We start from the raw sequence: 25,510 nt of genomic DNA, 5'->3' as shown, positions 1-25,510 counted from the left end.
AATTAATACAAAAAAAAAAAGAATTATTTATGCACCATCTTTCACTTCTTACATTTGTATATTGTTGAAAATTCGTGCACAACCGTAGTATATAAACAATCGCCAGAATCTCATGAACATCGAGGAATAGGAGATTGTTTGGGAGGCGTGATTGAATCCGGAAAGAATTTCCTACATATCTCGAAGGGGGAAAATCAAAGCATGTGTAGTTCCTTACATGAGCATGTGGTGATATGAGCAAACGGGATGTATTGAGTATGCACAGATGTGTTGAATGAGATGTATGATCTTTTGAGATATGAGATCCTCTCTTGAGATATGAAATATATCATTGGATTAGATATAATATAAGAGAGATCATATCTTCTTTAAACCCTAGAAGAATGTATATATAATGTTTAATAATCGTTCTTATGAGGATGAGAATCCGTATATAAAAAATCATAATAAGAAATCTAGAAAGAGATCCTTTCCTATTAGGTCAGTAATTACTAGGGTGCACACCAATTCCTATGATAATTGGAATTCTCAAAATTCTTTCCTAATTAGAGTATGATCATACATACGTTTCTTGAGGGCTAAATAGGTCATTCTCGATCAGGGTATACCTTATCAACCGTTCTGGTCGTTGTCGGATTGATTTTTTTCGATAGTACCTTAAATGATCCGATCGGATCATGTAAATTATTGGAACCTTATTGATCTGATCATTTAAGGTAGAGGGTCCGGAATTGGATCCAAACTATTCATTCCAGAGCCCCGCGAGTTCCTCCAAGGTCCAGTCTTCATAGATTTCCCCGCCTTGGTTCGATTGTGCGAAAATTATGGTCCACATATTTTTTCCTTCCATGCTGGCTATGAAGTTAAATAATAAAAAATTAAAAAAATCAAATGCTACAATTAACAAAAGGAGCGTAGAAAGTGAAAACAAGCATGCAGAATGTGAAACAAAATAAGCCCAAATAACTACCTTAAACTATATGACATTTCCGGTTTCAACAATTCTCGTACTATGATTAGGACAGTAAAACATATACTTGTTTTATTTTGTTACATTGTCAACACCCAAACAGAATTCTGAACAAACTAATACTCCAAATATGATCATCCAAGTTTGCAAGAACACAATTAGAAAAGGAAAAATACCTCTTTTTGACTTTTCGGCAACCCAAAATACCCGGAGATTTTTCCGACCTTTTTTGTCTTCCTCACAATTTTACTTCCTTTCTCTCTCTACTAAAACATCCCAACTTTCCCACATCCAAAACCCCCCAATTCAAATGGATTCGGTTGCCTTTGCAATTAGAGACAACCTCCCAAAAGTCTCCAAAAACTAATACCAAAACACGACAGGATGGCCTTGTTGAGTACGCCGACCCCTCTCCCCATACTCCTTGGCCTCCTGTCCATCCTCCTCTTCCACCCCATCACCACCACCTCCGGCATTCGCGTAGGCATCCTTCGCCGTCCCTCCCCTCACCTCCCTGTCTTCCGTGAAGCGCCCGCCTTCCGAAACGGGGAGCAATGTGGCTCCGAAAACACGGATGCCATCCATGTTGCCATGACTCTAGATGCCAATTACATCCGCGGCACAATGGCTGCCGTGTTCTCCTTGTTGCAACACTCGACGTGCCCTGAAAATCTCTATTTTCACTTCCTCTCCGCGCGTATTGCGCCAGAGTTCTTTTCCAGCATAAAGTCTACGTTCCCTTACTTGAACTTCAAGACATATGCCTTTGATTCGAACCGGGTTCGCTGGAAGATATCAAAATCTATAAGGCAAGCATTGGATCAGCCAATTAATTATGCTAGAATCTATCTTGCTGACATCCTTCCGACCGATATGAGGCGTGTTATATACTTGGACTCGGACCTCATTGTGGTGGACGACATTGCCAAGCTATGGAGCGTGGACATGGAAGACAAGGTGGTGGCTGCACCGGAATATTGTCGGGCAAATTTCTCACAGTATTTCACTGACGCATTTTGGTCCGACCCGGATTTGTCGAAGACGTTCCAAGGAAGAAACCCGTGTTATTTCAACACAGGAGTAATGGTGGTGGATGTGGATAAATGGAGGAAAGGAGGGTATACACAGAAGGTTGAGGAGTGGATGGCTTTGCAAAAGCGAAAGAGGCTATACCATTTAGGGTCTTTGCCGCCCTTTCTGCTGGTTTTGGCCGGAAACATCAAGGGTGTGGATCACCGGTGGAACCAGCATGGGTTAGGAGGTGACAACTTTGAAGGAAGGTGTAGGAACCTCCACCCTGGTCCCATTAGTCTTCTGCACTGGAGCGGGAAGGGTAAGCCATGGTTGAGGTTGGACGCCCGGAAGCCATGCACCGTCGATCATCTCTGGGCACCGTACGATCTCTACCATTCCGCGAGACACTTTCTGGAAGAATAAAAGTGAAGAAAGTGAACCGCGAAGAGACAGAGAGCATGCAATGAAGGAGATAAAATGCACACTCATGAACTACGCACATCATAACACAGCCCTTGAATGGCAATTGTGTTCCTAGGAGGCAGACTTCGCGATGGGATCTCAGGTTCTCCTGCGAAGAAGCTGGGGCCTGGATGGTACTCTAGGCTAAATTTTGTTGCCAAGAGTAGACCATCCAACTTGTAAATGGCCATTTGAAGGCTTCTTTGTATGGTTGGAAACCCGTATATTCTTGTGTTTCAACTTTCAAGGAACAAATGTAAAGGAATGACAGTTTAAGCAAAATCAAGTAAGCGAAAAAAAACCGGTCAGTTCTCAGCCGACCGCGTTGATTGGCTTCTCACTTCCAACACTAACTAAAATTACACGAATGATCTATTCAGAAACTTCAATTTCCGAAAGCCATTTCATAACAAACCAGACCATAAAACTTGACCTCCCCCAAACACGCATCGTACTTTAAAACACAGATCTGGTGTATTCGGATTGCACAAAGAGAGCCTTCTTGCTCCCTGAATTTACATTTTATATTTCCTGAGTTGCCATCGATATGCATCCCCTATACTTTTGCTACAGCAGCAGACGGGCATCTACCCAACGTGTTCCACAAAATATAATCGCCAGAAGTAATCTGTTCACCAAATGAAAAGAAACAGTATGGACTGACAAGGGTACTCTAACTTTCACATTTAAACAACGAAATTGTTACCATTAGAAGAAACAAGAAACCAAGGAGAATTTTACTTTCATAGGTTATGAAGCCATCATTGGTCGAAAACATTCAACAGATATTTTGTAGATTATCTGTAGCATATACTTATGCAAGTTCTATATCTGATGCGCACAATGATGGCGGCACATTTTCTAACAATTTTTCTGCAGCATGCACCGTCAGAGCTAAGAAAAGTATATCAAGCTCGAAGGTAGACAACTCTGATGAAAAACCCACCTGAGTGGAGAACTCCACTGGTGCTTTAACAGTTGGATAAACGCTCACATGCATGTAACGAACTAGGCCATGAGAGGAGAATTAGAGGAAGCAAAACTTACAGATTTTGGATCCGATGACATTCCAGACAATGAAGCTCCAACAATCTTGAACGACACCTATACACATGAGTCAGAAAACGCCATCCTCTGTTAAAGCTTGGTCTTTGATAAATGCTTAAACACTTTAAAGTCCAGAAGTGTGCTTGACTGACACAGAAAAATATACACTCGACATAATTTGTATTATCATTACCATTTTAGTATTCAATTCACAGACACTGGCAATAACAATAACAGAGACTGAATACAAATTTAATTTCCAATATACGACCAATAGAATGGAAGCCATATCTCCAATTTCTAACAGACTTTTTTGGATAATACGTCGCTCTCTGTTGCAAGACATCCCAACTGATTTTTTAGAAGAAATAAAAAACAATGAGGAAGCAGGTACCTTGGCGTAATTGTATGCATGCCAGGAAAATGCCTCCTCCAAATCAGCTGGATGAAGATCCTTGCTCATTTTTTCCGTTAGGAACTCATCTACATTTACCATATTATTGTTGTTACCATCTGTCTCAATATTGCTATCTTCATCAGCTATGCTTCCAAAGGCTGAACTAGATAGGTGATTTTTGAGGTTTCCATGGTGCAAACTGAACTTTCCCAGGGAAAGTTGCCTCAATACTTTTGGTGAGGGCCCTCCCACCCATGACAATCTTCCATTAAGTAAGAAGTACCAACCAAATGGCATTGAACTACTTATGAAAGTTCGGAAAGCATCTTTATCTAAAGGCCTAGAACCAGTCTTGTGAGCATCCGATGTAACAGTTCCTGTTGCCGCAATGCCGGAAGGGGTTGAGGATGCAACTCGTGCAGCTACAGGTTTCGCCCTTGAGGAGATGCTTGATATTCCTATGCTGCCGGTTAGTGAGTCTAACAATCCTCCGACAGATGGGGATGCACTTACGACCACATCAGGTTCCACCACATCACCAGTTATTATGTCACCAATAGCATGTGCCACAATGAAAGCACCAGGGGAAACATCACCAGTTATTATGTCACCAATAGCATGTGCCACAATGAAAGCACCAGGGGAAAACGAAAAAGAAAAAGAACCGCTTAATGTCTTTAAAGAAAGTCACACATGCCATTTACACAGTAGATTCAATTTATACAAACATACCATACTGAAGGTAACTTACCTTCAAATGCCTTCAAATGCCTGGGCTCCACACAAGGATGCATTACAAAATGGGTGGTGATATCCACATATTATTTTTTACCTCTTACACTTTGTAATTTTTATCTTTTAATATTCTTTGATTTATTTGGTCTGACGTTCGAAAGTTAAAAAGAATGCGTGAAAGATTAAAAAAAATATGATGAAAATTCAATGTTTACTCACAATGTGAATTTAACGCGTAGTCGTATTTCAAAAGTTTGTGTAACGAGAAATATTTTTAACCATTAAAACTACAAACCCATGTTATTTTCCCCCATAGCTTTAGCTCAAAAGACATTCGCTAGAGGAGGCACAAGTTTAATATTTTAGGTTCGAGTCTCGTTGTAAGAAAATGTGTGACAAGGAAAAGACTAGAGAAAATTGGCCAGATAGTTACACCATCAGAACATTTACTTCTTTTATTTCTTTCTCCAACACTCTGAATACTTGTATTATTAGTTTATTACAAAAACATTACAAACATTTATTGCTAATATTACAGATATGGCCACAAAAATAAACAACAAACAAAAAATAACTTTAAAAAAGGAAACAAAAGATCTTGTGCATGCGTACATAACTGGCTTTTACATGGAACGGGATCCCACGGTGGCGTTGAATGCGTTTCATGTAAGTCCGCCTAAGGGAGGTTGTGCCTCCAGATTTTGTCTTCCACATATTTGCTGTTCTGAATTAAGCAAGCCGTGGGAATGCACATAAATGTAAGCGGACTGCAGACATTAAAGCCTACAGGTCCACGCAAAGATAGGAAATGACAGAGGCTGCCCTCCGTTTGGTCCTCGGGCTAACCTTACACTTCTCAACCAGGACCTTCTTTATGTTTGGGCAACTCGAAACCACAGTGGCTACCCCGGCAGAAGTTATGCCCGGGCAATAAACCATGTGGCAGGATGTAAGCATTGTGCAACTTTTAACAAGATGGTTTATACCAACATCTGTTAACTGACGGCAATGTGACAGCACAATGTCCTTCAGGTTTGGACAGCCTTCTCCTAGTTCAGCCATTGCCATGTCCCCCAAATTCTTTTCAAAACGAAAATCGTGTTAGATTGAACAAGGATTGGAAAAACGCATTCATGTTAGGTTGCGTGTGCATCAATATGAACATGAAAAACTTCTACCATTTCTATCAAATGTAACAAGGGTGCATCCGGTGCTTCAGATATAAGCCACCAGATGCATGTGTTCGTTGGTGCAGGTGGGTGGGAGAGGGAGGTGGGGTGGGGAGGGGAAAGGAGAAAGGAAGAGAGAACACACCTGCAGAACACTCACGTCTAGGTAACTAAGTTGCGGGCACCCTCTAGCAATGGCTATCAATCCAGTATCACCAATTTGGTGGCATCCACTGACATTCAGATATTGTAGGGAGCTACATTTAGCAACAGCAATAAGGGCCTGGTCCCCCACTCTAGTAGTAAAAGGTAAGATTAGGATATATCTCAAGTGATATACAACGTTAAAGACATCTTTAAATAATCGAGGATGTAGAATCCGACCACAAAAAATTGAAAAAAATTTGATTGAATGTTTGAAACAGCACATTCTCAACTGAGCAGATAGAACATAAGCATCTGACTTGCAAAGAAGTGGTGCGGTTCAAGAAAGCTAAAGAGAAAAATACGGAAGATGAGAAGAAACTTTACCTATCACAAAACCGGAGGCTAAGGCCTGTGAGAGACCTACAATAGTCTCCAACTGCTACAACTCCCTTGTTTCCAATCTATACCAAAAGGCAACAGATATTATCCAAATAGGTAACGAACAAGGAATTTTTTACAGAAGTCAGATAGCAAATGAATCTGTTCAACATAAAAAAACACATTTATGGTTAAAGATAACATTTCAAAAAGGATGATACGACTCAAATGTAGGACAAAGCATTGCATTTTCTTGTTCCTGCATATTATTCCGCTCCTCCAAACTAAAGGAAATATCAAATAATAGCAAACTTTCACAAAAATAGCTATAATCATATTCTGCAAATGAAGAATAAATATGGTGGTGAATAAATCATTGTTAAGTTTGAGAGAACCTCATAACATCGACGAATATGAAGTTTCTTCAAATTTCTACAGCCTTTAGCTATATTACAAATGGCTTCATCTCCAATGCTTGAGCAATCTACCAGATGAAGAGACTGCAAGAACTGACAACCTCGTCCAACCTCACTAAGTGCAAAGTTGCCTATCCTTTGGCAATACAATAATGCTAACTCAGTAAGACGCCTGCACATTTTCAAATTCTTCAGATTCACCAACCATCAACAGACAAATGAATACATACTTAACATGAATGTAACACCAACTAGGTATTACCATATGAATGCAAGAAATTATATTAACTAACACAATCATCAAATCTTCCAACTGAGCTCAATGTAACCCGTTCGAAGGATACAAATTCTGAATGTACATAGTTTTCCATCGACGGGCAAAACTGACAGCTAAACATCCATGCTAAATGTATCCTATAACCCATTCAAAGAAAAATACTAGTGAAAGCCTGTAGCTTAATGGAATTCTTCCACAGTTTAGCAGCATCAATAAGCTAAACATGAGAACCACTCAAACCATCCATATAATTATTACCAGCAAAATTACGAAGTTAAGTTAAACCAAAAGAGGAACATACGGGCAAGATTTTCCAATGGATTCCAGACCCAATGTTCCAATATTGTGGCAACCATTCACTTCAAGATGTGTAAGTTCCTTGCAGCCAGTTGCAATTGATTCCAAAGCATTGTCACTCAGAAAGTAGCAGTCACTAACAATAAGATTTTTTAACTTCTTACATCCTTTCCCAATAGCCCGTAAACCTCTGAAATGTCGCAGACACGAAAACAAAGAGATAGTCATTTAACTGCAGGAGCTGAATTAATAAAATGAAACAGACAAGCTCAAAACTTTTTATTTTTTCCGTAATCTTATAAAATAATGTGTACAGGCACAATCTGAAGTTGAGTGAGAAACTGTAGTGACTCGCTCCAAAAAGAAGTTTCTTATTGGAAAGAAGCCAATAAGAAACAAATAAGGAACAAAGAGAATAATGAGTACTCACTTATCTGTAAATTTCTGGAAGCTGTATAAAGCCAACACCTCCAGCGACGAACAAGAAGTTCCAACAGCAGTCAAAGCCTCATCTGTGACATTAATACATTGTAGCTTCAAAGATTTCAAAGCAGGACATCCTTGGGCCACAGAAACCACCCCTTTGTTGTGTATGCACTCTGCATCCAACGACAGGTTTTCGAGAGACTTGCAGTGCAGCCCCACTGCTTCCATTGCAGTATCAGTTATCTTTGCACACGCAGTGATACCAAGAGACTTTAATGAATTCCCAACACCACGGGCTAATTCAACCACACATACGTCAGTCAATCCCTCACAAAACCGCAAATTCAAATCTTCGAGCTGCTTGCAACACTGTCCCACGGCAGCTAGGCCCTGATCCCCAACATAGCAACCCTTCATAAACAGAAAATTAAGTTTACCTGATGCTTCATGTCATGGACTTGCCATGTATATCAAATAGAAAATATATGACTTTAAAATTATCAGGAACAGTTATTGGCACTCCAAAAAAGTCATCGCACACCGCTAAAGTGCAATTTCTCTCCTATGTTTTTACAAGGAGTGCAGGATAACATTTATTTCCAATGCTTACGGAAAAGATGGTATCTTTAACGAAAGCAAGACTGCAAGACAGCACCTCAAAAGAAACTCCATGTAGGAATGTAACAATAATTTCCACTTAAGTATTCAAACGAAGAATTGTAGACTTCAAGCATTAAAATTTAACCTTAACAAAGCAATAATAGACGAGATTAAAAGCCAATTACGCAAAAACTCACCTGCAAATCCAATGATTTCAACATTTTACACTTATCAGCAAGCGAAATTAGACCGATACTGGAGACATTGGAGCACCAAATTAAGCTCAACTTTTCGAGCTTGGGGAATCCGTCTCCGATAGCAGTCATACCGGCGTCCGATAAGCTGTTCGAATCAAGCACGCCGTCGTCGGAGCCATTGGCAGAATGCAGCCTCACCGACAAAACCGCCGCAATATCCGTCCCGCGCCTCCTCCCCTTCAAAAAAACAAAAGAAAAATCGTTAAGGCCCTGTTTGTTTCGACGAATTATAAAAACCCGATTTGTATCGAACTGGGGATCGATCGAATTGGTTGAGTGGTTACAGGGTGAGTAGGGAGCGAAATGTTGAGGCGCTCGTCAATGTGTACGGTGTGGACGTTGCGGAATCGGCGGGCGAGGAGGTCGACGACGAGGTCGGGGCTGCCGGTGGCGCCGATGCGGAGGGTGGTGCGGCTGAGGCGCTCTAGGGCGAGCCAGCGCTTGCAGACAAGGGAGCAGGCGTCGCGGCTGGTCTTGGAGTCGAGCCACCGGAAGACCTCGACGATCAGCTCGTCGGGGAGACACGTGTTGATCCGATCGTGGCCTCGCATCGCATAGGGATTCGAGATTCTTGAGGTGAGCTGATGAGCTGATGGGGGGAGAGAGCAGGTTTTGGCGATCGAAATGGATAGATAAATCAATGAAAAGCGGTTTGTGGAGGGGATCGGTGGAGTCGGCGGTCAAGATGCGAGCTGCTTTGTCGATAATGCCCCTGATTGTTCGACATAACTGCCGGGATTCCAACACAAGATTTGGTACTTCTACTTTTGTTTTGGCCCATTTTCGTACTTTCGTTCCTCCTTAGCCTCCACCTGAAACATACTTTGCTTTCCCTTGTTTGAGTGGCCGGTCAATTTCGGTATATTTTTAGGTTCTTTTTTCCTGAATGAATTCGATACCAAATTAAGCTGTTTATTGTGTGACTTAACCGAATCTCTCTTTTTTTTACTACAAAGATATCAACGTACTTATAAAAAAAAAAAAAAAGAACGAATTTTTAATTTAGAGAAGGATTAAAAAAAAAAAAAAAAAAAACTTAAATCAAGCTATATCTTATATCTCTAGTGTAAATTACCAAACGGGTTGGGTTATTATTCGTTAACAAATCGATCGTTTTTTGACATTTACTATTTTTGAAAGTGATAACTTCGAACATGACATGATATAAGAATTTCATAACACAAATACATGAAACCGAGAGTAATTTTTAGGGAACCAAATTTACTTCGAATGAGAAGTCTCAATCATCTCTTAATCACTTCTAAACAAGTTCTGATAGGCTACTTTCAATGATTTATTTTCTTCATAATTCTTATAGTTTTTTATTAAAAAAAAACATTCGATATTATAAACACTAACATATGAAATAGTAGACGAATCATCTCAATAGGCTAACTTTAATAATTTAGTTTGAATTCATTTTTTGACTAGAATTTAAGTGACAATTCTTATGAGGAGAAATACTAAGAGCATCTCCAAAGAATATATTAAAAAGTCCACATCAACATTAACGATGAACAATAAATTATCAATATTTGAAAATGATCTATGAAGATTTTCTTACCGTGGAACTCTCTTGTACTCTCGACACCTCATGTTTAAGTAAACAATAAATGCTCAATATTTGTCCCATTAAAGACATTATTCAATCATGATATAAGTAAGAAATGTCAACTGTATTTTTGTTTTACCTTTTTCTTTCTTTCTTTTTATTTTATTTTATTTTATTTATTTATTTATATTTTTTATTTTTGGCCAAAGTAGGTACATATTATTTCACTTTCATTTTTACATACCCGCGTTTTATCTCGTAAAAGCAAAAACATAAATAATTTTTTTGTTTACGTCGCGAAAATAAAAAGTTGAGATTCGCACTGAGCCAAAAGAGACTGGCTTTTCTCAATCGCCATTGACGAAAGCTCCGCTGTATTTCCCTGAATTCTTCTTCGAGAGATAGAGAGAGGAGAATTGAACGACACCGTCGATCATGTCGTTCTCGTTCTTCAAGCCGTCGAGGCCCAAAACCCCACAGGACGTGGCCAAGGCCATCAACGACAGCCTCTCAGCCCTCGACACCCAGACCGTCGTCGAAGTCAAAGCCCTCGAAAAGGTCCCCTCTCTCAATTTCTAGGGCTTTTGATTAATTGTTCTTGTTCCAAAATCCCAAACTTGCATTTGTAATTTGGTTATACATTTGGGGGCAAGATCTTTGCTTGGTTTTGCTTTGTGGGTGTGTGTGCCTGCAGCATTGCATTTATCAATGGGAAACTGTTAATCGGGTTGATTTATATGGACCTAAATCCAAGAAATTTGATTAGTACAAGCAAATTTGCAAGTGTAGAAGTGCTTTTCGAGTCGAATATCTCGCGTGAGTAAGCAAAGTTACTAGCTTTTATTTCCCCAATTTCGTTGGCACTTGGCATTACGAAGCTTAATTGCTAGATATACAGTTGCATTACGAAGATTAATGCCGTGATATATTTCTTTGATTAATGATTTGCTAGTTCTTTTAGTATGATGCTGCTCTACTTTATTATAGGCTTTGGAAGAAGTTGAAAAGAATTTCACAACAATGAAATGCTTGCTTTCCGGAGATGGGGAGACCGAACCAAATATGGATCAAGTTTCGCAGCTTGCGCTCGAGATTTGTAAGGAGGGTGTTTTTGATCTTCTAATTCACAAGTTACCTATACTGGGATGGGAAGTAAGTTACGGTCATTTATGTCGTAATGTCTGGCATATGAAGCATTGGTTACACGCAATGATAAATTGTTTTCATTTCAGGCAAGAAAGGATTTGGTCCATTGTTGGTCCATATTGATGAAGCAAAAGGTTGAATCGACTTATTGCTGTGCAGAATACATGGAGAATCATTTGGAATTATTGGACTTTCTTGTCGTGTGGTAAGTTTATTTAATGTTTTTTTAAGTACTTCTGTGTAAAATATATATTCTTTCCTTGGTCTTTTCCTAACATGTTGTTTCCCATGTTTGAGGTGTGTGTAAGTTTAATTTGATCTTTCCCTTTCTCCTTCACTTTTAGGAGAATTCGAATCCAGTGTGTCTGTTAAAGATAGGGTTTATTTGAGAGAAGTATATCAGAATGAAAACATGTGACCTGTATAGCAACTATATCATATTGTTGTGTAGTGACAGGATAATAACGATGATGCTCTTGCGGGACATTTGGTGGAAGAGGGCATATGAAGTGTTGGATACTAGAAGTATATCTGAAGTGTTAGGATACTAGAACTACGTCAATGGTATAATCATGATGATTCTAAAGCAACATACCCGCAAGAATACTACAGCCAGTTTGCTAATCAATCATCAATTATTATATTGTGAATTGGCAAGGTCTCTTTGTTTACTGTCATGTCATATTTTGACCGCAGACATCATGTTCTCTATCTATGCAATAAACATTTTGCATTCATAATTCTGTTTCACGAGTGCATGTATATTTCCATTCATAATTCGACTGTTTTAAAATTTGTTTATAAAACATTTTGCACAACCAGAGTTATCTTGTCTAAATTCTGCTGATGTCGTCCTGCAGTTTCTTTACTTAAAGTTTAAGTAAGTGAACGACAGACTCATGCACGTAGCTAGGTGTAAATTTCACCATCAGCTATGACTAATGGGACATTGTCCCTAATGTTTTATAAATTATACTTGTTGTCATACTTTTTCAACTGGTAAATTAATAATTGCACGACACTTATTGGTTTCTTTTTCAAGCAGCTATGATAACAAGGAAATTGCTTTGAATTGTGGAAGTATGTTGAGGGATTGCATTAGATTCCCTGCACTTGCAAAGTAAGACATTTAAACTTTTCACCATTTTTTCCCCTAATGGTTGTTGCAGGTTGATGAGCCTAAAGTAGATCTTATTTTGTAAAAGGAGCTGCTCTGGTACTTTTCATTAGAAGATTGTTAACGATTGCAAAACAGGAAATTTTTGGATTAACTAATATGTGGGTGCAATAGAGCTGCTACCCTCTTTTGTTCATTCTTTTTATCTTTAAATATTTCTATTTTCCTTCAAAATAGCAAGCAAGTTTCTTTTATTCACACGTTTGATCTGTGTAGTATTTTTCAGATACATACTGGAGTCTGCGAGCTTTGAGTTGTTTTTTAAATTTGTGGAGCTGCCTAACTTTGATGTTGCTTCTGATGCGTTCTCTACCTTTAAGGTCAGAACCACGATCTTCAAGGATGTTGGACCCTTGTATACGTTGCTGAGCTTTTATGGCCCTATCTGTTCTTTCATAATATGTCCCTGAATTTGGCAGGATCTACTTACTAAACATGGAACGGTAGTATCTGAATTTTTGACTGCTCACTATGATGAGGTTTGCTCAATCTTTATCTTATTATACTTTTCTGTACAAATATAGTCAGTGGCAATTGTAGCGGTGTGACTTTGTCATATGTTTATGTTGATTAAATATTTTTTTCACCTACGATATCTGCTCGACTAAGATGTGTCTTCACTAGTGTATTGGTAGATTGTAGTGTATATTATTTTGAGCTTATCTGGTAAGAAATTGTTGTTCCAGTTCTTTGATCTATATGAGAATCTCTTGACATCTCCAAATTATGTGACCAGGAGGCAATCTTTGAAGGTTGGTTCTGGTTATCTAACTTTGCAGCTTCTGTCTATTATTCTTTTGGTCCATGAGATGCACTAAAGGATAAATTGTATATGGATTTTAGCTTCTCTCCGAATTCCTCTTGGAGACTCCAAATTCACATATAATGAAGCGCTACATCTTAGAAGTTCGGTACTTGAAAGTCATGATGACGTTGCTCAAGGTATTGAATTTACAATTGCTATTTCTATCTAGGACTATGAGGAACAAATTATGGGTTCTGCGTTGAAGTGGGCGTAAATATTGTTACTTCGTGCATTTAGCATGCTGTTTAATATCTTTTTTAATATGAGCAGGATTCAAGTAAAAACATCCAAATCTCTGCCTTCCACATCTTCAAGGTGCGTCCCCTGCTCATTTTTCCTCTCCTGCTCCCTGGATGTGTGTGTGTTTGTATGAATGTGATTAGAATATGGAGTGCATTTTGTACGCTGCTTTTTGAACTTCATGCAGTGAGGGATGTGGGTTGGAACAATGTAAAGATGCATATAGCCTACGAATTAATCGACTTTGTAGGATGGGAATGTTGACCGGCCCGTCTGATATTGATCTATAACTTCAAGTTTGTCAACTTCATAAATAAAAGTCTGAGATTACTTCGATTCCCATTCATGTTTCTCAATTTTTTGCATTTCGTTTAATACTGATTATTCTATATTTGTGTTCTAAATGCAGGTCTTTGTTGCGAATCCTAATAAGCCACGGGAAGTAAAACTAATCCTGGCTAAAAACCATGAAAAGTTGACGGACTTGCTTCAGAATCTTTCTGCTGGAAAAGGTTCTTAACTTTATACTTTTCTGGCCATTCAACTCTTTGCAGGAATTGGCTTGTGAAAGAATGATGGTGCTTCTAAAAATATTTTTAACTTTAATGTCATATTTATCCCCGCTGATTTATAGTCTCATTACAGGCGATGAAGACGAGCAATTTGAAGAGGAAAAGGAGCTGATCATCAAGGAAATCGAAAGAGTATATCAGCTAGTTAATCTGTAGAATATCTCTCACATCTGCTTGTCGTGCTTGTTCTGATATCCGATTTTCTGCAATTATCGTCTGACAAAACGCCGTGTGCCAAAGAAAAGGGAAAATAGTATGGATGGAGTATAATGCCTTCCGGAGTCGTGTGTATCAACAACTGTATGCCCTTGTAATCTTCGTTGAACTACAAAAAGAGAAGAAAAAACGAAAATTGTTTTGGTACATGTCGTAAAATCTCCGAAAAATTATGTAAAAATGGTTGTTTTTCAGTGCTCATGAGCACTTGTGTCTTGTATATTTGTTCTTCTGTGGGTTTGCCATCATATAAAGGTTTTGTGTTTGCTTGATTGATCAAACTCCTACAGATTGGAGAGTTCTACATGGTAATGATTGAGAGAAGAATTTTCAAACTAGTTTGCTCAGAAGTTGCCCATAATCTTTTGGAATTTGATTCTTAGAAGCATTTGTTTCCTCAACTCATGATTGACTTGGAGATGTTAGTTGACTTTTTTTGGCGGCTATAATAATTTGGTATCAAATGCCTATTTACAAGATACGAGCTTTCATTTTCACTTACAAACGAAGAATAATACCCTTACCTTTACACAAAGAGTCAAGTCTCCCTCTCTCTATATTATTTATATAAACAAATAGAGAATAAAAGTTAATTTGGTATATAATGATTAGAATTTTTATGATCAAATTAGGACTTGGTCTGACACTTAATAAGATACGAGTGCTTTTATTTCTACTAGTATCTTATCTTCCCATTTACATTTTCAATTACAAGTTTGTTATTTGTAAAATGACAGATAAGGACCTTATTTATCCTCGTTTAGGGTCATCTTTAAAAAAAAAAAAAAAAAAATTAATGAAAAGAGCTTGAAAACTTTGAATTTAATCAAAATGACAAAAATGTGTTGTAAGTGAATTATAGCAGGAGTGACCTTTTAGAATTAAAATGTCATTTTTCGTTAAAATGAACAGTACCTAGAGTGTATCATTAAAACTCCCTTTAAAAAAACCAAAATGTTGGCGCAATCAATTTGTTAAATAAACAAGTTGGGCGTGATAAGTCCCACGTTTTGTTCATAAATGATTTGTCTAGCCTTAAACCCTAACTCATCTTTCCAAGTTATTTTTTTAACTATATCAAAACACCCCTTTAAACAACTCTATTTACAAAGAGAGACCGGACTTAAGTAAAGAAATACAGTCTTGGTCAACTGATTTAGTTAATGATTGCCCAGTGAGAATATTCCGATGGATACTGTATTTAAAATCGTTTACTTATTTTGCAATTTTGGTGCGTCATACATGGTACCAGATACATCTTGTGTAGAAGAATTAAAAAAAAAAATCTAATTTAGCATTTAAAGGGATATTTAATTCACATTTTCCTTTCGAAATATTAAAAGTTAAGATTACGCTACCTCGTCGCTATTATTGTAAAGAGTATTTACTCGATACGGATACAGAGTCCCGGTTCATCTCCGACTCCGAATCCGATTGCAGAAAATCTCTATCCCCCCAAATCCCAGAAAATTCCCGCAAATCTCGAAAGTCCCAACCTCTCCTCCTCTCACTCATGGATTTCTTCAAGTCGGTCTTCTCCGACGACCCCCTTCCCTCCGACGATCTGCACCCGGACTCCCAAAACGACGGCGTCGACCCGAACCCGGACTGGGAACCGGACCGCAGTCCGCGTCTGAATTACGGCGCCGGGGCGTGGAGCTTCGGAGGTCTGATCACGACGCTGGCGACGAAGTCCGAGTCTGTCATCCAGAACTACCGCCGCGATCTCAAGGAGTTCGGGTCCGGGTTGAAGAAGGAGACGGCGGTGATTCGAGAGGTGGCTTCGCGCGCCGTCAAGGATCTTCCTGGTTCGCTCGAAGTCGGCGCGTCGGTGGCTCAGGAGTCGCTGGAGACGGTGGGGCAGGCGATCGATGATATCGGAAGCACCGTCTGGAAATCGACGGCGGAGATGATCTCTCACGGTAGGGACGCAATCTTAGCTGATGATGATGTTGAATCTGATAATTTGGATGATAATGTTAGTGATAATCGTGAGATTAGTGGTGATGATAAGAGATTAAGTAGCAGTGGTAGTGATATGAGAAAGTACAGTAGGTTTGAAGCTCAGGTGCGTGCGGTTCAGAGTAATTTGAGTACTTATTTGGAGGAACCGGAGGATTTGGAGAGCTATGGTAGCTGGAAATTAGGGTTTGTGCTGGACGAGAAGGCGGAGGAAGTCGAGAATTTGATGAGGGAAAATGGAGTGATTGGTGAGATTCATGGGGAGATTGTGCCTGGTAAGGTTGACAATGAGAGCTTCTGGGCTAGGTACTTTTATAGGGTGCATAAACTGAAGGAAGTCGAGGAGGCGAGAGCTAAGCTCGTGAATCGTGCAATTTCAGGTGATGAGGAGGATTTGAGTTGGGATTTTGATGATGATGATGATGATGAAGAAGATGTAGGGAAGGAAGAGGGTGATGGGTCGGATTCGAAGGTGGGTTCGAGTGGGAATGTAGAGTTGGAGAAGCAAAAAGGAGCTTCTTGTGAGGTTGCTGCAAGGGAGGGTGATGATGTTGAGAGTGTTGAAGTTGCTGCAAGGGAATCAGTAAGTAGTGATGGTGGGGATAACGCGGAATCCAAATTTGATGGAGTGTCGGAGGGGAAGACGGATGGTGGTGATTCTTGCAAAGAGAGTGATGTATCGATTGTTTCGAGCCAGCCCTCAATGCCTGAGGAAGAGGATCTTGGGTGGGATGAGATTGAAGATTTAGGAAGCATAGACGAGAACAAAGGGGATGCAACGGGGAGCAGATCAAACGGAGCTGATTTGCACAAGCGGCTTAGCGCAGCAGAGGAGGAGGAGGATTTGAGCTGGGATATCGATGATGATGAAGAAGATGGCGCTATAAAATCACAATGGAACTGTGGTCGCAAGAAGATCGCAAATGGTATGTGAAGATAATTGTTTATTTGGATGTTACACAACGTAAATATGTTCTCTTACTTAGCTGTTACCTTGAAGTATAAGTGATTTACATTCACATTTATGTCACATCTTGTGGTTCACTTAAATTAGAAACCCGATACGGGTTTCCTTTGCTATATGTTCAATGGAGTTCCTTGCACCCTAATTTGATACCTAATTCGATATGGCGTGTGTCATAATTTCTCTTCTGATCAAAACACAAACATGTCTAGCGAAATAAGAAAATCCGGTGTTCGAACAAGTCGAGCAACCAAATCCATAAAATGGAAAATGAATCGCATAAATGAAAACGAATCGCTTGGTATTCGAACTGTTTAAAGAGTAAAAAGGAAACATGTACTCTACATCCACAATGATTATGTTCAGGCTTGGACTATAGACTATGTCCACAATGAGCCAAAACCAGACTGCAGAGAGTTGAGTCGGTAGTCAGTACCCGGCATGACTAATTGTTGCTTTCCCTCAGCATCCGCAATATAGTCAGGAACAGGTTCAGAATGTCAAGATAAAGAGTGATGGAGGCCCAAATGTACTCATCGTATGTGAAGCGCTTGATCAGGTTGTCGGTGTCATAGACAATGTACCCAGAGAAAATGATAGCGCCAATGGCACCATATACGGCATTAGTTGTAGGGCCAAGAGGGAAGAACATCTACACAAGGGCACAAGATCACCAAGTCAGATCGATATTTCAAGTATTTAGGGTATAGTATACGCATGTATTTGACTAATTAGACTCAAAGAGTCGGCCAAACAAAGTAATAGAAAGACAATCCGACCTGCATGAAACCAGTTAGGAGGAGGACAATGAGGCCAGTGAACAAGACTGGTCCGAGGAAGCTGAAGTCCTTGCCCTTCCTCGAAGCCCAGAAGGTGTATGCAGTCAAGGATGCAACCACAGCCGAAGTTAGAATTAAGGCTTCAAGCACAATTGCTCCTGAAACCACAAACATAATCAGATGAAAAATCAGCAACCGAAATAAACCCTACAATCTTTTCCAGATTGCAAGATATCAGTAAAACATTCAAAATGTAGGGAACTAAAACTAACCGTCTGTATTCGCAACGGCCACGCCAACTGTGACACTCAAACTCAGAGTGAAAAGTCCGAGGAAGACAAAATTGAGGGGATGCTTCTGCTGATACACATGCAGGGGCCACAACACTGCAGCAACATTCACAGGTTAATAAGATGAAGCAAAATAATGATGAAAACAGGACCCATAAGTGGACATCGAAACTATACGTTTTATCCGAAATCACTTCAAGAACTCAAAAAAAACCCCTCACCTATCCACTCGAAACGCTCTAATTCATTCTTAGTCGGGAAATTCCTTCGGTCCCCCTTCTAATGTATCGTCTCTAAAGAAATATTTCCCCCAAATGTAATGTTATCAAGAACTTACATGTGAAACACCCAACAAGCAATTGGTTCACTGATTAATTCAATACAACGAGCGCAAATCTTCCTTAGAAAGCAGGCATTTTTCGAGTTACACATCAATACGATCATATCACCGACACGATAAAATCTCAAATTTTCCAAGTATTTGTAACAGTGTAACCGCATCACAGATAAGAAACTAGATAAACCAAACAATACCCAAATTCGATCACCATTTAAAAAGACCGAGATCGCCCACAGAATACTCAAATCTGAAGCACTTTCAAATCTAGTACCAAATAATCACCCACCGAAACCCCAAATCAACGAAAAAGCCTCCATCTTTGAATCGAAAATCCAAATCTCAGATCTAAAATCAATATCTATAAAAACAATTACCATCACTAATGCAAAAAACTAGAGGTTTTGAGTTTAGGGTTACGTACAGATTAGGGGAAGGATGGCGAAGAAGAGAAGAATTCCAGGGCTGCCCTTGAGGAGATCGTTGATCGGAGCGTAGAGTACGGTGACGAAGGAGACCAGAGTGGTCAAAACCATCTGGGCGGCCAGGATTCCGTACACCTTGCGGATGAATCCCCATCGGAGCTGGTTCTCGCCTTTGCTCAGACCTGGGTACAACAACTCCCCCGACTCTATGTCTACCTCCGCCGCCTTGCCGCTATTCGTACCCACCTGCGTGTACCCGTGCATCTTGTTCATGATTTTCTCGCTCTTCCTCGAGAACTTTCTCTACCAGAGGAATTTTCTCGGGAAAATTGGGAGGGAGAGGGGAAAGCGTTGTTGTGGAATGATGGGTGTTTGTTTCTTTTTGTTGGTGGATGATTCTATTGGTCTTTCTGGCGGTTTTGTTAGAGTTAGTGGCGGGTCTTTTTTGGACTGTGACGCTGCATTTTATGGTCGATGGATTCGAAGACGCGTCTTTGATTTATGACCATGATAATGATTAAAATAACATAATTTAATAGAGACTTAATTAAATGGTTAAAAATGCGTTAACATTTTATTAGGTCAAGTGGCAGGGAAGGGATCCTCTTCGGATCTCTTTCACCAAATCCACTTAATCACCTAATTCGAGTCTTTAAAATTTAATTCAACAGTTAAAATTATTATAACTTTTAAAAGGTACAGATGTTTGGTGAGCTTTCATGCTAAATAAGCATCGGATTATTAATCCGGCCACACCGATTTTGTCTCCCTTACACCCACTTGTTTATCTCGTTCAAAACCTTGGTATTATTTAGTTGGGTTCACGGAAACAAAAACTCACGGCTTTTCTCCAAGCCATCTCGCCATCTGCTCTACACATCACCAACTTCTTAAGAAATTCTTTTCCTCCCTCTTTCTCCATCCCCACCTCTGATCAATATCAAGCAAATTTCAAACGGTACTCTTTCTCTCCCTCTTTTTCTATCCCCACCTACAATCAGTATCAAGCAGATTTCAAACAGAAAACCAAAGGTGGCAGATCAAACCCAAATCACGACAGGAGACATTATTTGAGTTTTGGCTTACCTGTTCCTTGATTTTGTTGATGTGTGGTGATTAAACTCAAAAATGGGCAAGATTTCATCTGGGTTTTTATTATTTCAAAATTTTCACTTTTTTTTGTTTCTTTGAGTGCAAATAAGAATTTCGTTGAATTGTGGAGATTACTTGTGGAATTTTTTTTCAGTGCAAATATGAATTTCGTTGAATTGGGGAGGTTACTTGTGGGAATTTGGAACCGGAAGAATCAATGCTTGAGAGTGGAGTGCATAAGTGTTAATATTATTGCTTTCTTTTCCTCGGGATTGACTTATCTTTTCAACGGAAAATTGTTTCTATGTTTTTTATTATTCTTACAATGATATATATTCATGAGAAAAAATAAATTTAAGCGCTCAAATTTTATATTTTTTTAACACTTCAAATTTTGATTAATGTGCCTCCACCTTTATCTATAACATTTCTCAAATTTCCAACTCAACATTTTATATAAAGTTTAAAGAAAGTAAGAATTTTTTTTTTATTATTATTAAAACTGAGAGAGTCCCTAAATTTGGGTTCTCTTTCACCAATTCATCTACAAATTGGTGAAAGGAAAAACCTTGTAAAGGCTTATAAGAGGTTGCCTACTCCTCATATTGCCAACTGGTTTTATGGTGGAGCATCAACTTTCTTGAACCAAAACATAGCCACATCTTTATCCAGGATAAAGTTGCCAAAATTCAAGTGGGAATGTATTGACTTGAATTAGTAATTTAAATTCTTGGTCCTTGGATTCAATCGTCAAAAATTTAGATGAGATTGGTTACTCTCACCACCAGCATCAAGACATACCCACAATCTCGAGCTAGAAAGACTTACACGTGGCACGTAACTGTCAGCTACTACCGGTTGGATTTACATAAGAATTTACCAATCGTGCACCAACGAGGATTACTGGCAATGAGACTCGAACCTTGATGGGACTAAACACAAAACAAAGATCTTACCAACAGAACCAACCTTTGTTGGCTCTTGGAATTAGAAGTTCAGAACACATTATATTTGTTTTCACAGTTTTTGTTCTTTTTAAATGTTGTTTGCCTTAGCCCTTTGGCATGTGTGTGATTTTCGTCCTAATCTTTCATCTGCTTCAAGTAAGTGCAGGACACAATTAAACAACACTCCAAGGAGACCATACTCAAAACTCAAAAGGAGATAATTATTCAGAAATGATGCACAACTTAAAGAGGCCCTTGCTAACGGTCTCACGCTAATATCGGTCACAGTTGTACATGATTAGGGATAGTTAGCATCTTGGTCTTCAATTGTTATATACAACAAGACCGTAATATTAAGTGGAAAAACTCTATTTTGAGTGGGAGGTTTCTCTTACAAGTGAAGAGAAATACGACTAGATTATTGTACTAAGTGACAAAACTTTATTTTCATTAGAAATTTTTGTGCTTATTTTGTCGACATTTTCTTAGTTTTTTTAGAACATTTAAGCCAAAAAAATCTTTAAATTTAGGCAACAATAGATTTCTAATCATGTTTTGTCAAGTTTCACATATAAAGTTGTTGGATTTACGTTACAGATTCCTATTTGGATTCATAATATGGCATTTCAAAAAGAACAGCAAGACAATGAGGATTAGTGTTATAGTGAAAAGTAAGCACTCGTGTGACCCTTCTCACTTAGGTTCGAAGCTCCTCCACCCTCTTTCTCCTTACTCTATCAAAACCCCACCTAACCATTGATAAATAAATAAAAATAAATAAATAAATAAAGCGGATTCTGAGCCTCTACATTTATACAATACATTGGATTACTGATTCCCCTCCCATAAGTATAAGTTATCTTGAATGCATGTGTCAAATGTGATCCCGGCAATTTTGCCATGTACAGTTTTCCTTACTAGCTCTTGAATTTCTAATTCATAAAATTTGAATTATAAACTTGGGATTTCAACATAGATAAGAATTTATTAGACATCATAAACTTAAAGATTTGAACAGCCTCTGTGTGTGTGTGTGTGTGTAAAGCATTCACTTTATTATCAAAGGAAACGATAAACTGATGAAAAAGCACGACTTATCTATTTTACTTACTTTTTAAGCCATTTTTTAGTTGGGGCTTAAATCACACGCTCCCTTGAATCTTTGAACCATAGCCACTCTTGTCATCATTGAACTTATCATACAACATGACACCTCCATACTTCGCAGATTTCTTAACAAAAGGCAAAACTTGGTTTATCAGATCATTTGAAGGCACGTAGCCAGAGCCAGCAGCAGCCCACGCAGCAGGGAGGCCCACGAAGAACCGATCAGCTTGTATTGAGGAGGTCCATTTGTTCCATGAGTTCTTGAAGGCATCTGGATTGCTAGAGGTGAATTCACACTGGATTATTGTAGAATTGAACCCAAACATAGTCAAATAGGCCAGTGGTTAGTGCACCATTGAGTTTCTGGTCAGGAAACGGACATTGCGGTGCTGCACTTAAGGACACTTTTCTGCCTCTCTGGCTATACTCAGACAGCCTCCTAGCAAGTGCAGCTTAGTGAATCTCACCTCTCTCGATATCGAAGTCCACGCCATCCAATACGGCGTCTCCTAGAGGCCTCGAGTTTGATTGCCCCCCTAAGAAGTTATTCCATATGTAGTCCGCTACACCTCTAGCATCATCTGCAGATGATAGCGTGTAACTCCCCAAGCTGCCACCAATCGAAAGCAGGACCTTAATGCCTTGGTTCTGGCAGTTTCTGATGCCGGTGCTCACTTTTTGACAGCCGTTAGACGCCGGATCACAGTGGCCGGCTAAGTTGATTTGAGGGGTTTGGCCATTGCCAAACTGTGAGAGGAATGCTATGTTTACAATCCGGTATCTTCCTGTGTTACATGTTGCTGTTAGTGCGCCCTCCCTCCATTTTGGACCCAGTAAACCACAATGCGCCCGGCGCACGATCTTGAAACCAAAAATGGGAGAATCAGTAGGAAGATAATGACAACTTTAGACCAAGACTCGGTAAACAGGGAAGCCATAGTAATGCTAAATTGCTAATGAGTTTGTTGGTTCCAGGGGTTCGTTTGGTGTCAGTTTATTTAATATTTACTGGTGTGTTTACATACGTAATTTCACAAAACAAAATTTTGTTGTTTTTTGTTTAAGTCTCACCTATATGTGATTTTAACACCTTTAATTAAAAAAATTAAAAATTGAACCTCTCTCACTCTCTCTGACACACCCCGACCGAGATCAGGGCGTGCTGGCCGTCACACGAAGGTGACGTAGCCATGTGCGCGTGCGGAAGCTAATGAGAAGGTAGTAATATAAAAGTACTAATAATTAAAAACTAACTAGCATACAAAGTACTAGTGTATGTGAGACAGAACTCAGAGCAAGTCTACAACAGTCCAAAAGGAAAAGATACGACATAAATACACCCGAAGGTGACCCTACAATGGTGAGTGTCTGTCAGAAATGCCGGGACGCCCTCTGGGATAAACCACCGAACTTGCTAGACCACTAGAACCTGGAGGGGCGCAAAAACAAAAGCGTGAGTGGGCAAAAACAAAGTTCTTTGAAAACTCTTTAGCAAAATACATTCTAACCCCTCGCCGTAAAACCTGTATACTTTCCAGAAAATGAACATATATACGTATGTATAGATATGTCAATCATGCTCCACCATATGCCATTCATGCTCACAATATGCCATTCATGCTTGAGAATATGCCACAACAGAATCTCATAATCAAATATAAATGCTCAAGCGTAAATCACATCAACAACATATAATCTGGCAGCCGGGAGTCACCTAACGTGACCTGTACGGCTGCATCTAGAGCTCCACTCTCAACTCAATAACTGAATCTGCACACAAGTCGGAACCACCTAACGTGGTCTGTACGACAGGCTGGGTGTAATATATATATGTATGCTTTAGTGCTACGATCACGTGAAGCTGTGCGATAAATCGCGGGTCACCTACAAGTCGGAACCACCTAATGTGGTCTGTACGACAGGCTTGCACCTATCTTGGATCCAAGGCGAGCATGCGGTGCTGGTGAACATACACGTGAAGGCTGTGCCCTGGCCTCGGGCAGGAGCACTAACACCGGGGGTGCAGATTATGAGCTCTCTAAACATCTCAAACTACCATTGCATAACAACATGAATACCGCTTACCTGGCACTTACCTGTGCGTCCACAGCACCAAATACACATATATATATGTATGCCACTACTAATACATGCGATGATGCGTAAACAATATTCAAATGATGCATGGCATAATACATATAACCTTTTTTATTTAATTTCTGGGAATTAATATGTATATAGGTATATACGGAAAACAAAAGCCCACTCACTGATAATTAGAAGGGTCGTAGCCCCCCTGCCTCGAGTGTGAACGCTCGTCCTCGGAAAACGAATCACCTAAACGCGACAAAGTTACGAAAACGTTAATTTAAAAGCACCTAAGCAACTTCTCGTAATAACTTCTCATACATTGCTCAAATTGGACAAATGAATATACCAACGTGATCTACACAACCTCAGGATCACACCCATATTTTTAAAATAATTTTTGGACCACGCACGCGCCCCCACGCGCCAGAACAGGCACGGACCTACGCGCCCCCACGCGCGGCCACGTGCACTGCACACTGACGGTGTCAACAGACGCCGTCAGGAATATTCCGTCAGTTTGACGGAATATTCCGTTAAATCTAACCAGATTCCGTCACTGCCGTTAGGAATATTCCGTTAGACTTAACGGAATATTCCCCTGTCTTCTCCGGCGAGCCTCCGGCGCCGGCGACGGCGCCGGAAAACTGGGAATTTTTCAAACTTTGTTTTCTCCTTCGTTTTTCAACCAAATTTCACGTTCTTTATACCAAAATGAAGCTTAGGACTAGTAGAATCACGTTGGACTACTTTTAAGGCCTAAAAATCAAGGAATCTCACCTGCAACAACGATCCAAGTTCGGCCAACTTTGCACAGGACGATCCCGACGTCCAAACTCACCCAACGAACCACTCCGAGGCTCCTTGGGACCTCACAAACACATCTACAAGCTTAGAAATTGCAAAAACAAGCTAGTTTAGGTTTGCATGAACAGTGTTCAAATCGGACCTCGTCGAAACGACGTGAAAACGTCAAAGTTCTTACCTGGAATTGGCACCACTGGACTCCTCTCAGCTCCACGAACACGATGGTGGTCTTAGTTTCTCGATTGGTGAAGGTTTGATTAGGTTTGTGTGTAGTCCGTGTGTTTGTATGAAGAAGAAGAGGAAATGGAGCTCGGGGAGAGAGAGAGAGAGAGAGAGAGAGAGAGAGAGAGAGAAGAGACAGCGTGAGGGAATGAGGGAGGGAATCCCGGGAGAAAAGAAAATGTATGATTGT

General features: G+C 39.7%; 5 protein-coding genes, 1 long non-coding RNA gene and 2 pseudogenes across 9 annotated transcripts; 3 read left to right on the top strand and 5 right to left on the bottom strand.

The window, feature by feature from the left end:
• Positions 1-1,255: 1,255 nt before the first annotated feature.
• Positions 1,256-2,786, top strand: LOC137738306 (putative galacturonosyltransferase-like 4 pseudogene; annotated as a pseudogene). Its single transcript, XR_015954921.1, has one exon. The product of XR_015954921.1 is annotated as a putative galacturonosyltransferase-like 4 pseudogene (transcript).
• A 553-nt stretch (positions 2,787-3,339) lies between these two features.
• LOC148691912 (uncharacterized) lies at positions 3,340-4,959 on the bottom strand. Its single transcript, XM_088683445.1, has 3 exons — positions 4,921-4,959; positions 3,888-4,565; positions 3,340-3,550 (listed from the first exon to the last, which is right to left on the bottom strand). The coding sequence occupies exons 1-3, from the start codon at positions 4,957-4,959 to the stop codon at positions 3,455-3,457; spliced, it is 813 nt and encodes a 270-aa protein (XP_088539571.1). The 3' UTR covers positions 3,340-3,454.
• Positions 4,960-5,054: 95 nt separating this feature from the next.
• LOC137737160 (F-box/RNI-like superfamily protein) lies at positions 5,055-9,455 on the bottom strand. Its single transcript, XM_068476550.2, has 8 exons — positions 8,877-9,455; positions 8,533-8,769; positions 7,740-8,146; positions 7,314-7,499; positions 6,715-6,907; positions 6,326-6,402; positions 5,940-6,090; positions 5,055-5,705 (listed from the first exon to the last, which is right to left on the bottom strand). The coding sequence occupies exons 1-8, from the start codon at positions 9,141-9,143 to the stop codon at positions 5,409-5,411; spliced, it is 1,815 nt and encodes a 604-aa protein (XP_068332651.2). The 5' UTR covers positions 9,144-9,455; the 3' UTR covers positions 5,055-5,408.
• Positions 9,456-10,397: 942 nt separating this feature from the next.
• Positions 10,398-14,572, top strand: LOC137737540 (uncharacterized). 3 transcript variants are annotated; one of them, XR_015955082.1, is made up of 12 exons: positions 10,412-10,702; positions 11,132-11,296; positions 11,377-11,495; positions 12,336-12,410; positions 12,694-12,787; positions 12,887-12,946; positions 13,154-13,219; positions 13,311-13,409; positions 13,543-13,587; positions 13,700-13,808; positions 13,922-14,024; positions 14,158-14,572. XR_015955082.1 is itself a non-coding variant. In XM_068477055.2 (11 exons), the coding sequence occupies exons 1-11, from the start codon at positions 10,580-10,582 to the stop codon at positions 14,238-14,240; spliced, it is 1,032 nt and encodes a 343-aa protein (XP_068333156.2). In that variant the 5' UTR covers positions 10,398-10,579; the 3' UTR covers positions 14,241-14,572. The 3 variants fall into 3 exon arrangements, 1 of the variants encoding a protein (XP_068333156.2); XR_015955081.1 differs by having other exon boundaries at positions 13,700-13,831; XM_068477055.2 differs by lacking the exon at positions 13,700-13,808 and having other exon boundaries at positions 10,398-10,702.
• Positions 14,573-15,548: 976 nt separating this feature from the next.
• Positions 15,549-17,371, top strand: LOC137736784 (uncharacterized). The gene has a single exon (XM_068476049.2). The coding sequence runs from the start codon at positions 15,814-15,816 to the stop codon at positions 17,194-17,196; it is 1,383 nt and encodes a 460-aa protein (XP_068332150.2). The 5' UTR covers positions 15,549-15,813; the 3' UTR covers positions 17,197-17,371.
• Positions 17,372-17,443: 72 nt separating this feature from the next.
• On the bottom strand, positions 17,444-19,552 carry LOC137736785 (BI1-like protein). Its single transcript, XM_068476050.2, has 4 exons — positions 19,057-19,552; positions 18,278-18,391; positions 18,006-18,163; positions 17,444-17,878 (listed from the first exon to the last, which is right to left on the bottom strand). Exons 1-4 carry the CDS (start codon positions 19,328-19,330, stop codon positions 17,672-17,674), a joined length of 753 nt encoding a protein of 250 aa, XP_068332151.2. The 5' UTR covers positions 19,331-19,552; the 3' UTR covers positions 17,444-17,671.
• A 2,686-nt stretch (positions 19,553-22,238) lies between these two features.
• LOC137736164 (acidic endochitinase-like) lies at positions 22,239-23,141 on the bottom strand (annotated as a pseudogene).
• Positions 23,142-23,548: 407 nt separating this feature from the next.
• Positions 23,549-25,184, bottom strand: LOC148691911 (uncharacterized). Its single transcript, XR_015954818.1, has 3 exons — positions 25,072-25,184; positions 24,474-24,540; positions 23,549-23,632 (listed from the first exon to the last, which is right to left on the bottom strand). It is a non-coding gene; the product is annotated as an uncharacterized LOC148691911 (long non-coding RNA).
• Positions 25,185-25,510: the final 326 nt, after the last annotated feature.

This window comes from Pyrus communis, chromosome 13 (assembly GCF_041283825.1).
Source record: "Pyrus communis isolate YQ-2024b chromosome 13, ASM4128382v1, whole genome shotgun sequence".
NCBI classification, from domain to species: Eukaryota; Viridiplantae; Streptophyta; class Magnoliopsida; order Rosales; family Rosaceae; genus Pyrus; species Pyrus communis.
This window is presented reverse-complemented; position numbering and strand designations above follow the sequence as displayed.

Excerpts from the sequence above, each read along its gene's own strand:
- LOC137736784 (XM_068476049.2), top strand. The coding sequence starts at position 15,814 with ATGGATTTCTTCAAGTCGGTCTTCTCCGACGACCCCCTTCCCTCCGAC.
- LOC137737160 (XM_068476550.2), bottom strand. The coding sequence starts at position 9,143 with ATGCGAGGCCACGATCGGATCAACACGTGTCTCCCCGACGAGCTGATC. Across the intron at positions 8,147-8,532 it reads TGAAATCATTGGATTTGCAG|GGTTGCTATGTTGGGGATCA; the intron begins GTGAGTTTTTGC and ends CTGTTTATGAAG. Across the intron at positions 7,500-7,739 it reads TTCCAGAAATTTACAGATAA|AGGTTTACGGGCTATTGGGA; the intron begins GTGAGTACTCAT and ends GCGACATTTCAG.
- LOC148691912 (XM_088683445.1), bottom strand. The coding sequence starts at position 4,959 with ATGTCTTTTGAGCTAAAGCTATGGGGGAAAATAACATGG. Across the intron at positions 4,566-4,920 it reads TATGGGGGAAAATAACATGG|ACATTAAGCGGTTCTTTTTC; the intron begins GTTTGTAGTTTT and ends CTTTCTTTAAAG. Across the intron at positions 3,551-3,887 it reads ATGCATACAATTACGCCAAG|GTGTCGTTCAAGATTGTTGG; the intron begins GTACCTGCTTCC and ends TCATGTGTATAG.
- LOC137737540 (XM_068477055.2), top strand. The coding sequence starts at position 10,580 with ATGTCGTTCTCGTTCTTCAAGCCGTCGAGGCCCAAAACCCCACAGGAC. Across the intron at positions 11,297-11,376 it reads TACCTATACTGGGATGGGAA|GCAAGAAAGGATTTGGTCCA; the intron begins GTAAGTTACGGT and ends TTTTCATTTCAG. Across the intron at positions 13,220-13,310 it reads CCAGGAGGCAATCTTTGAAG|CTTCTCTCCGAATTCCTCTT; the intron begins GTTGGTTCTGGT and ends TATGGATTTTAG.
- LOC137736785 (XM_068476050.2), bottom strand. The coding sequence starts at position 19,330 with ATGAACAAGATGCACGGGTACACGCAGGTGGGTACGAATAGCGGCAAG. Across the intron at positions 18,392-19,056 it reads CGCCATCCTTCCCCTAATCT|TGTTGTGGCCCCTGCATGTG; the intron begins GTACGTAACCCT and ends ATGTTGCTGCAG. Across the intron at positions 17,879-18,005 it reads TCCTAACTGGTTTCATGCAG|ATGTTCTTCCCTCTTGGCCC; the intron begins GTCGGATTGTCT and ends GCCCTTGTGTAG.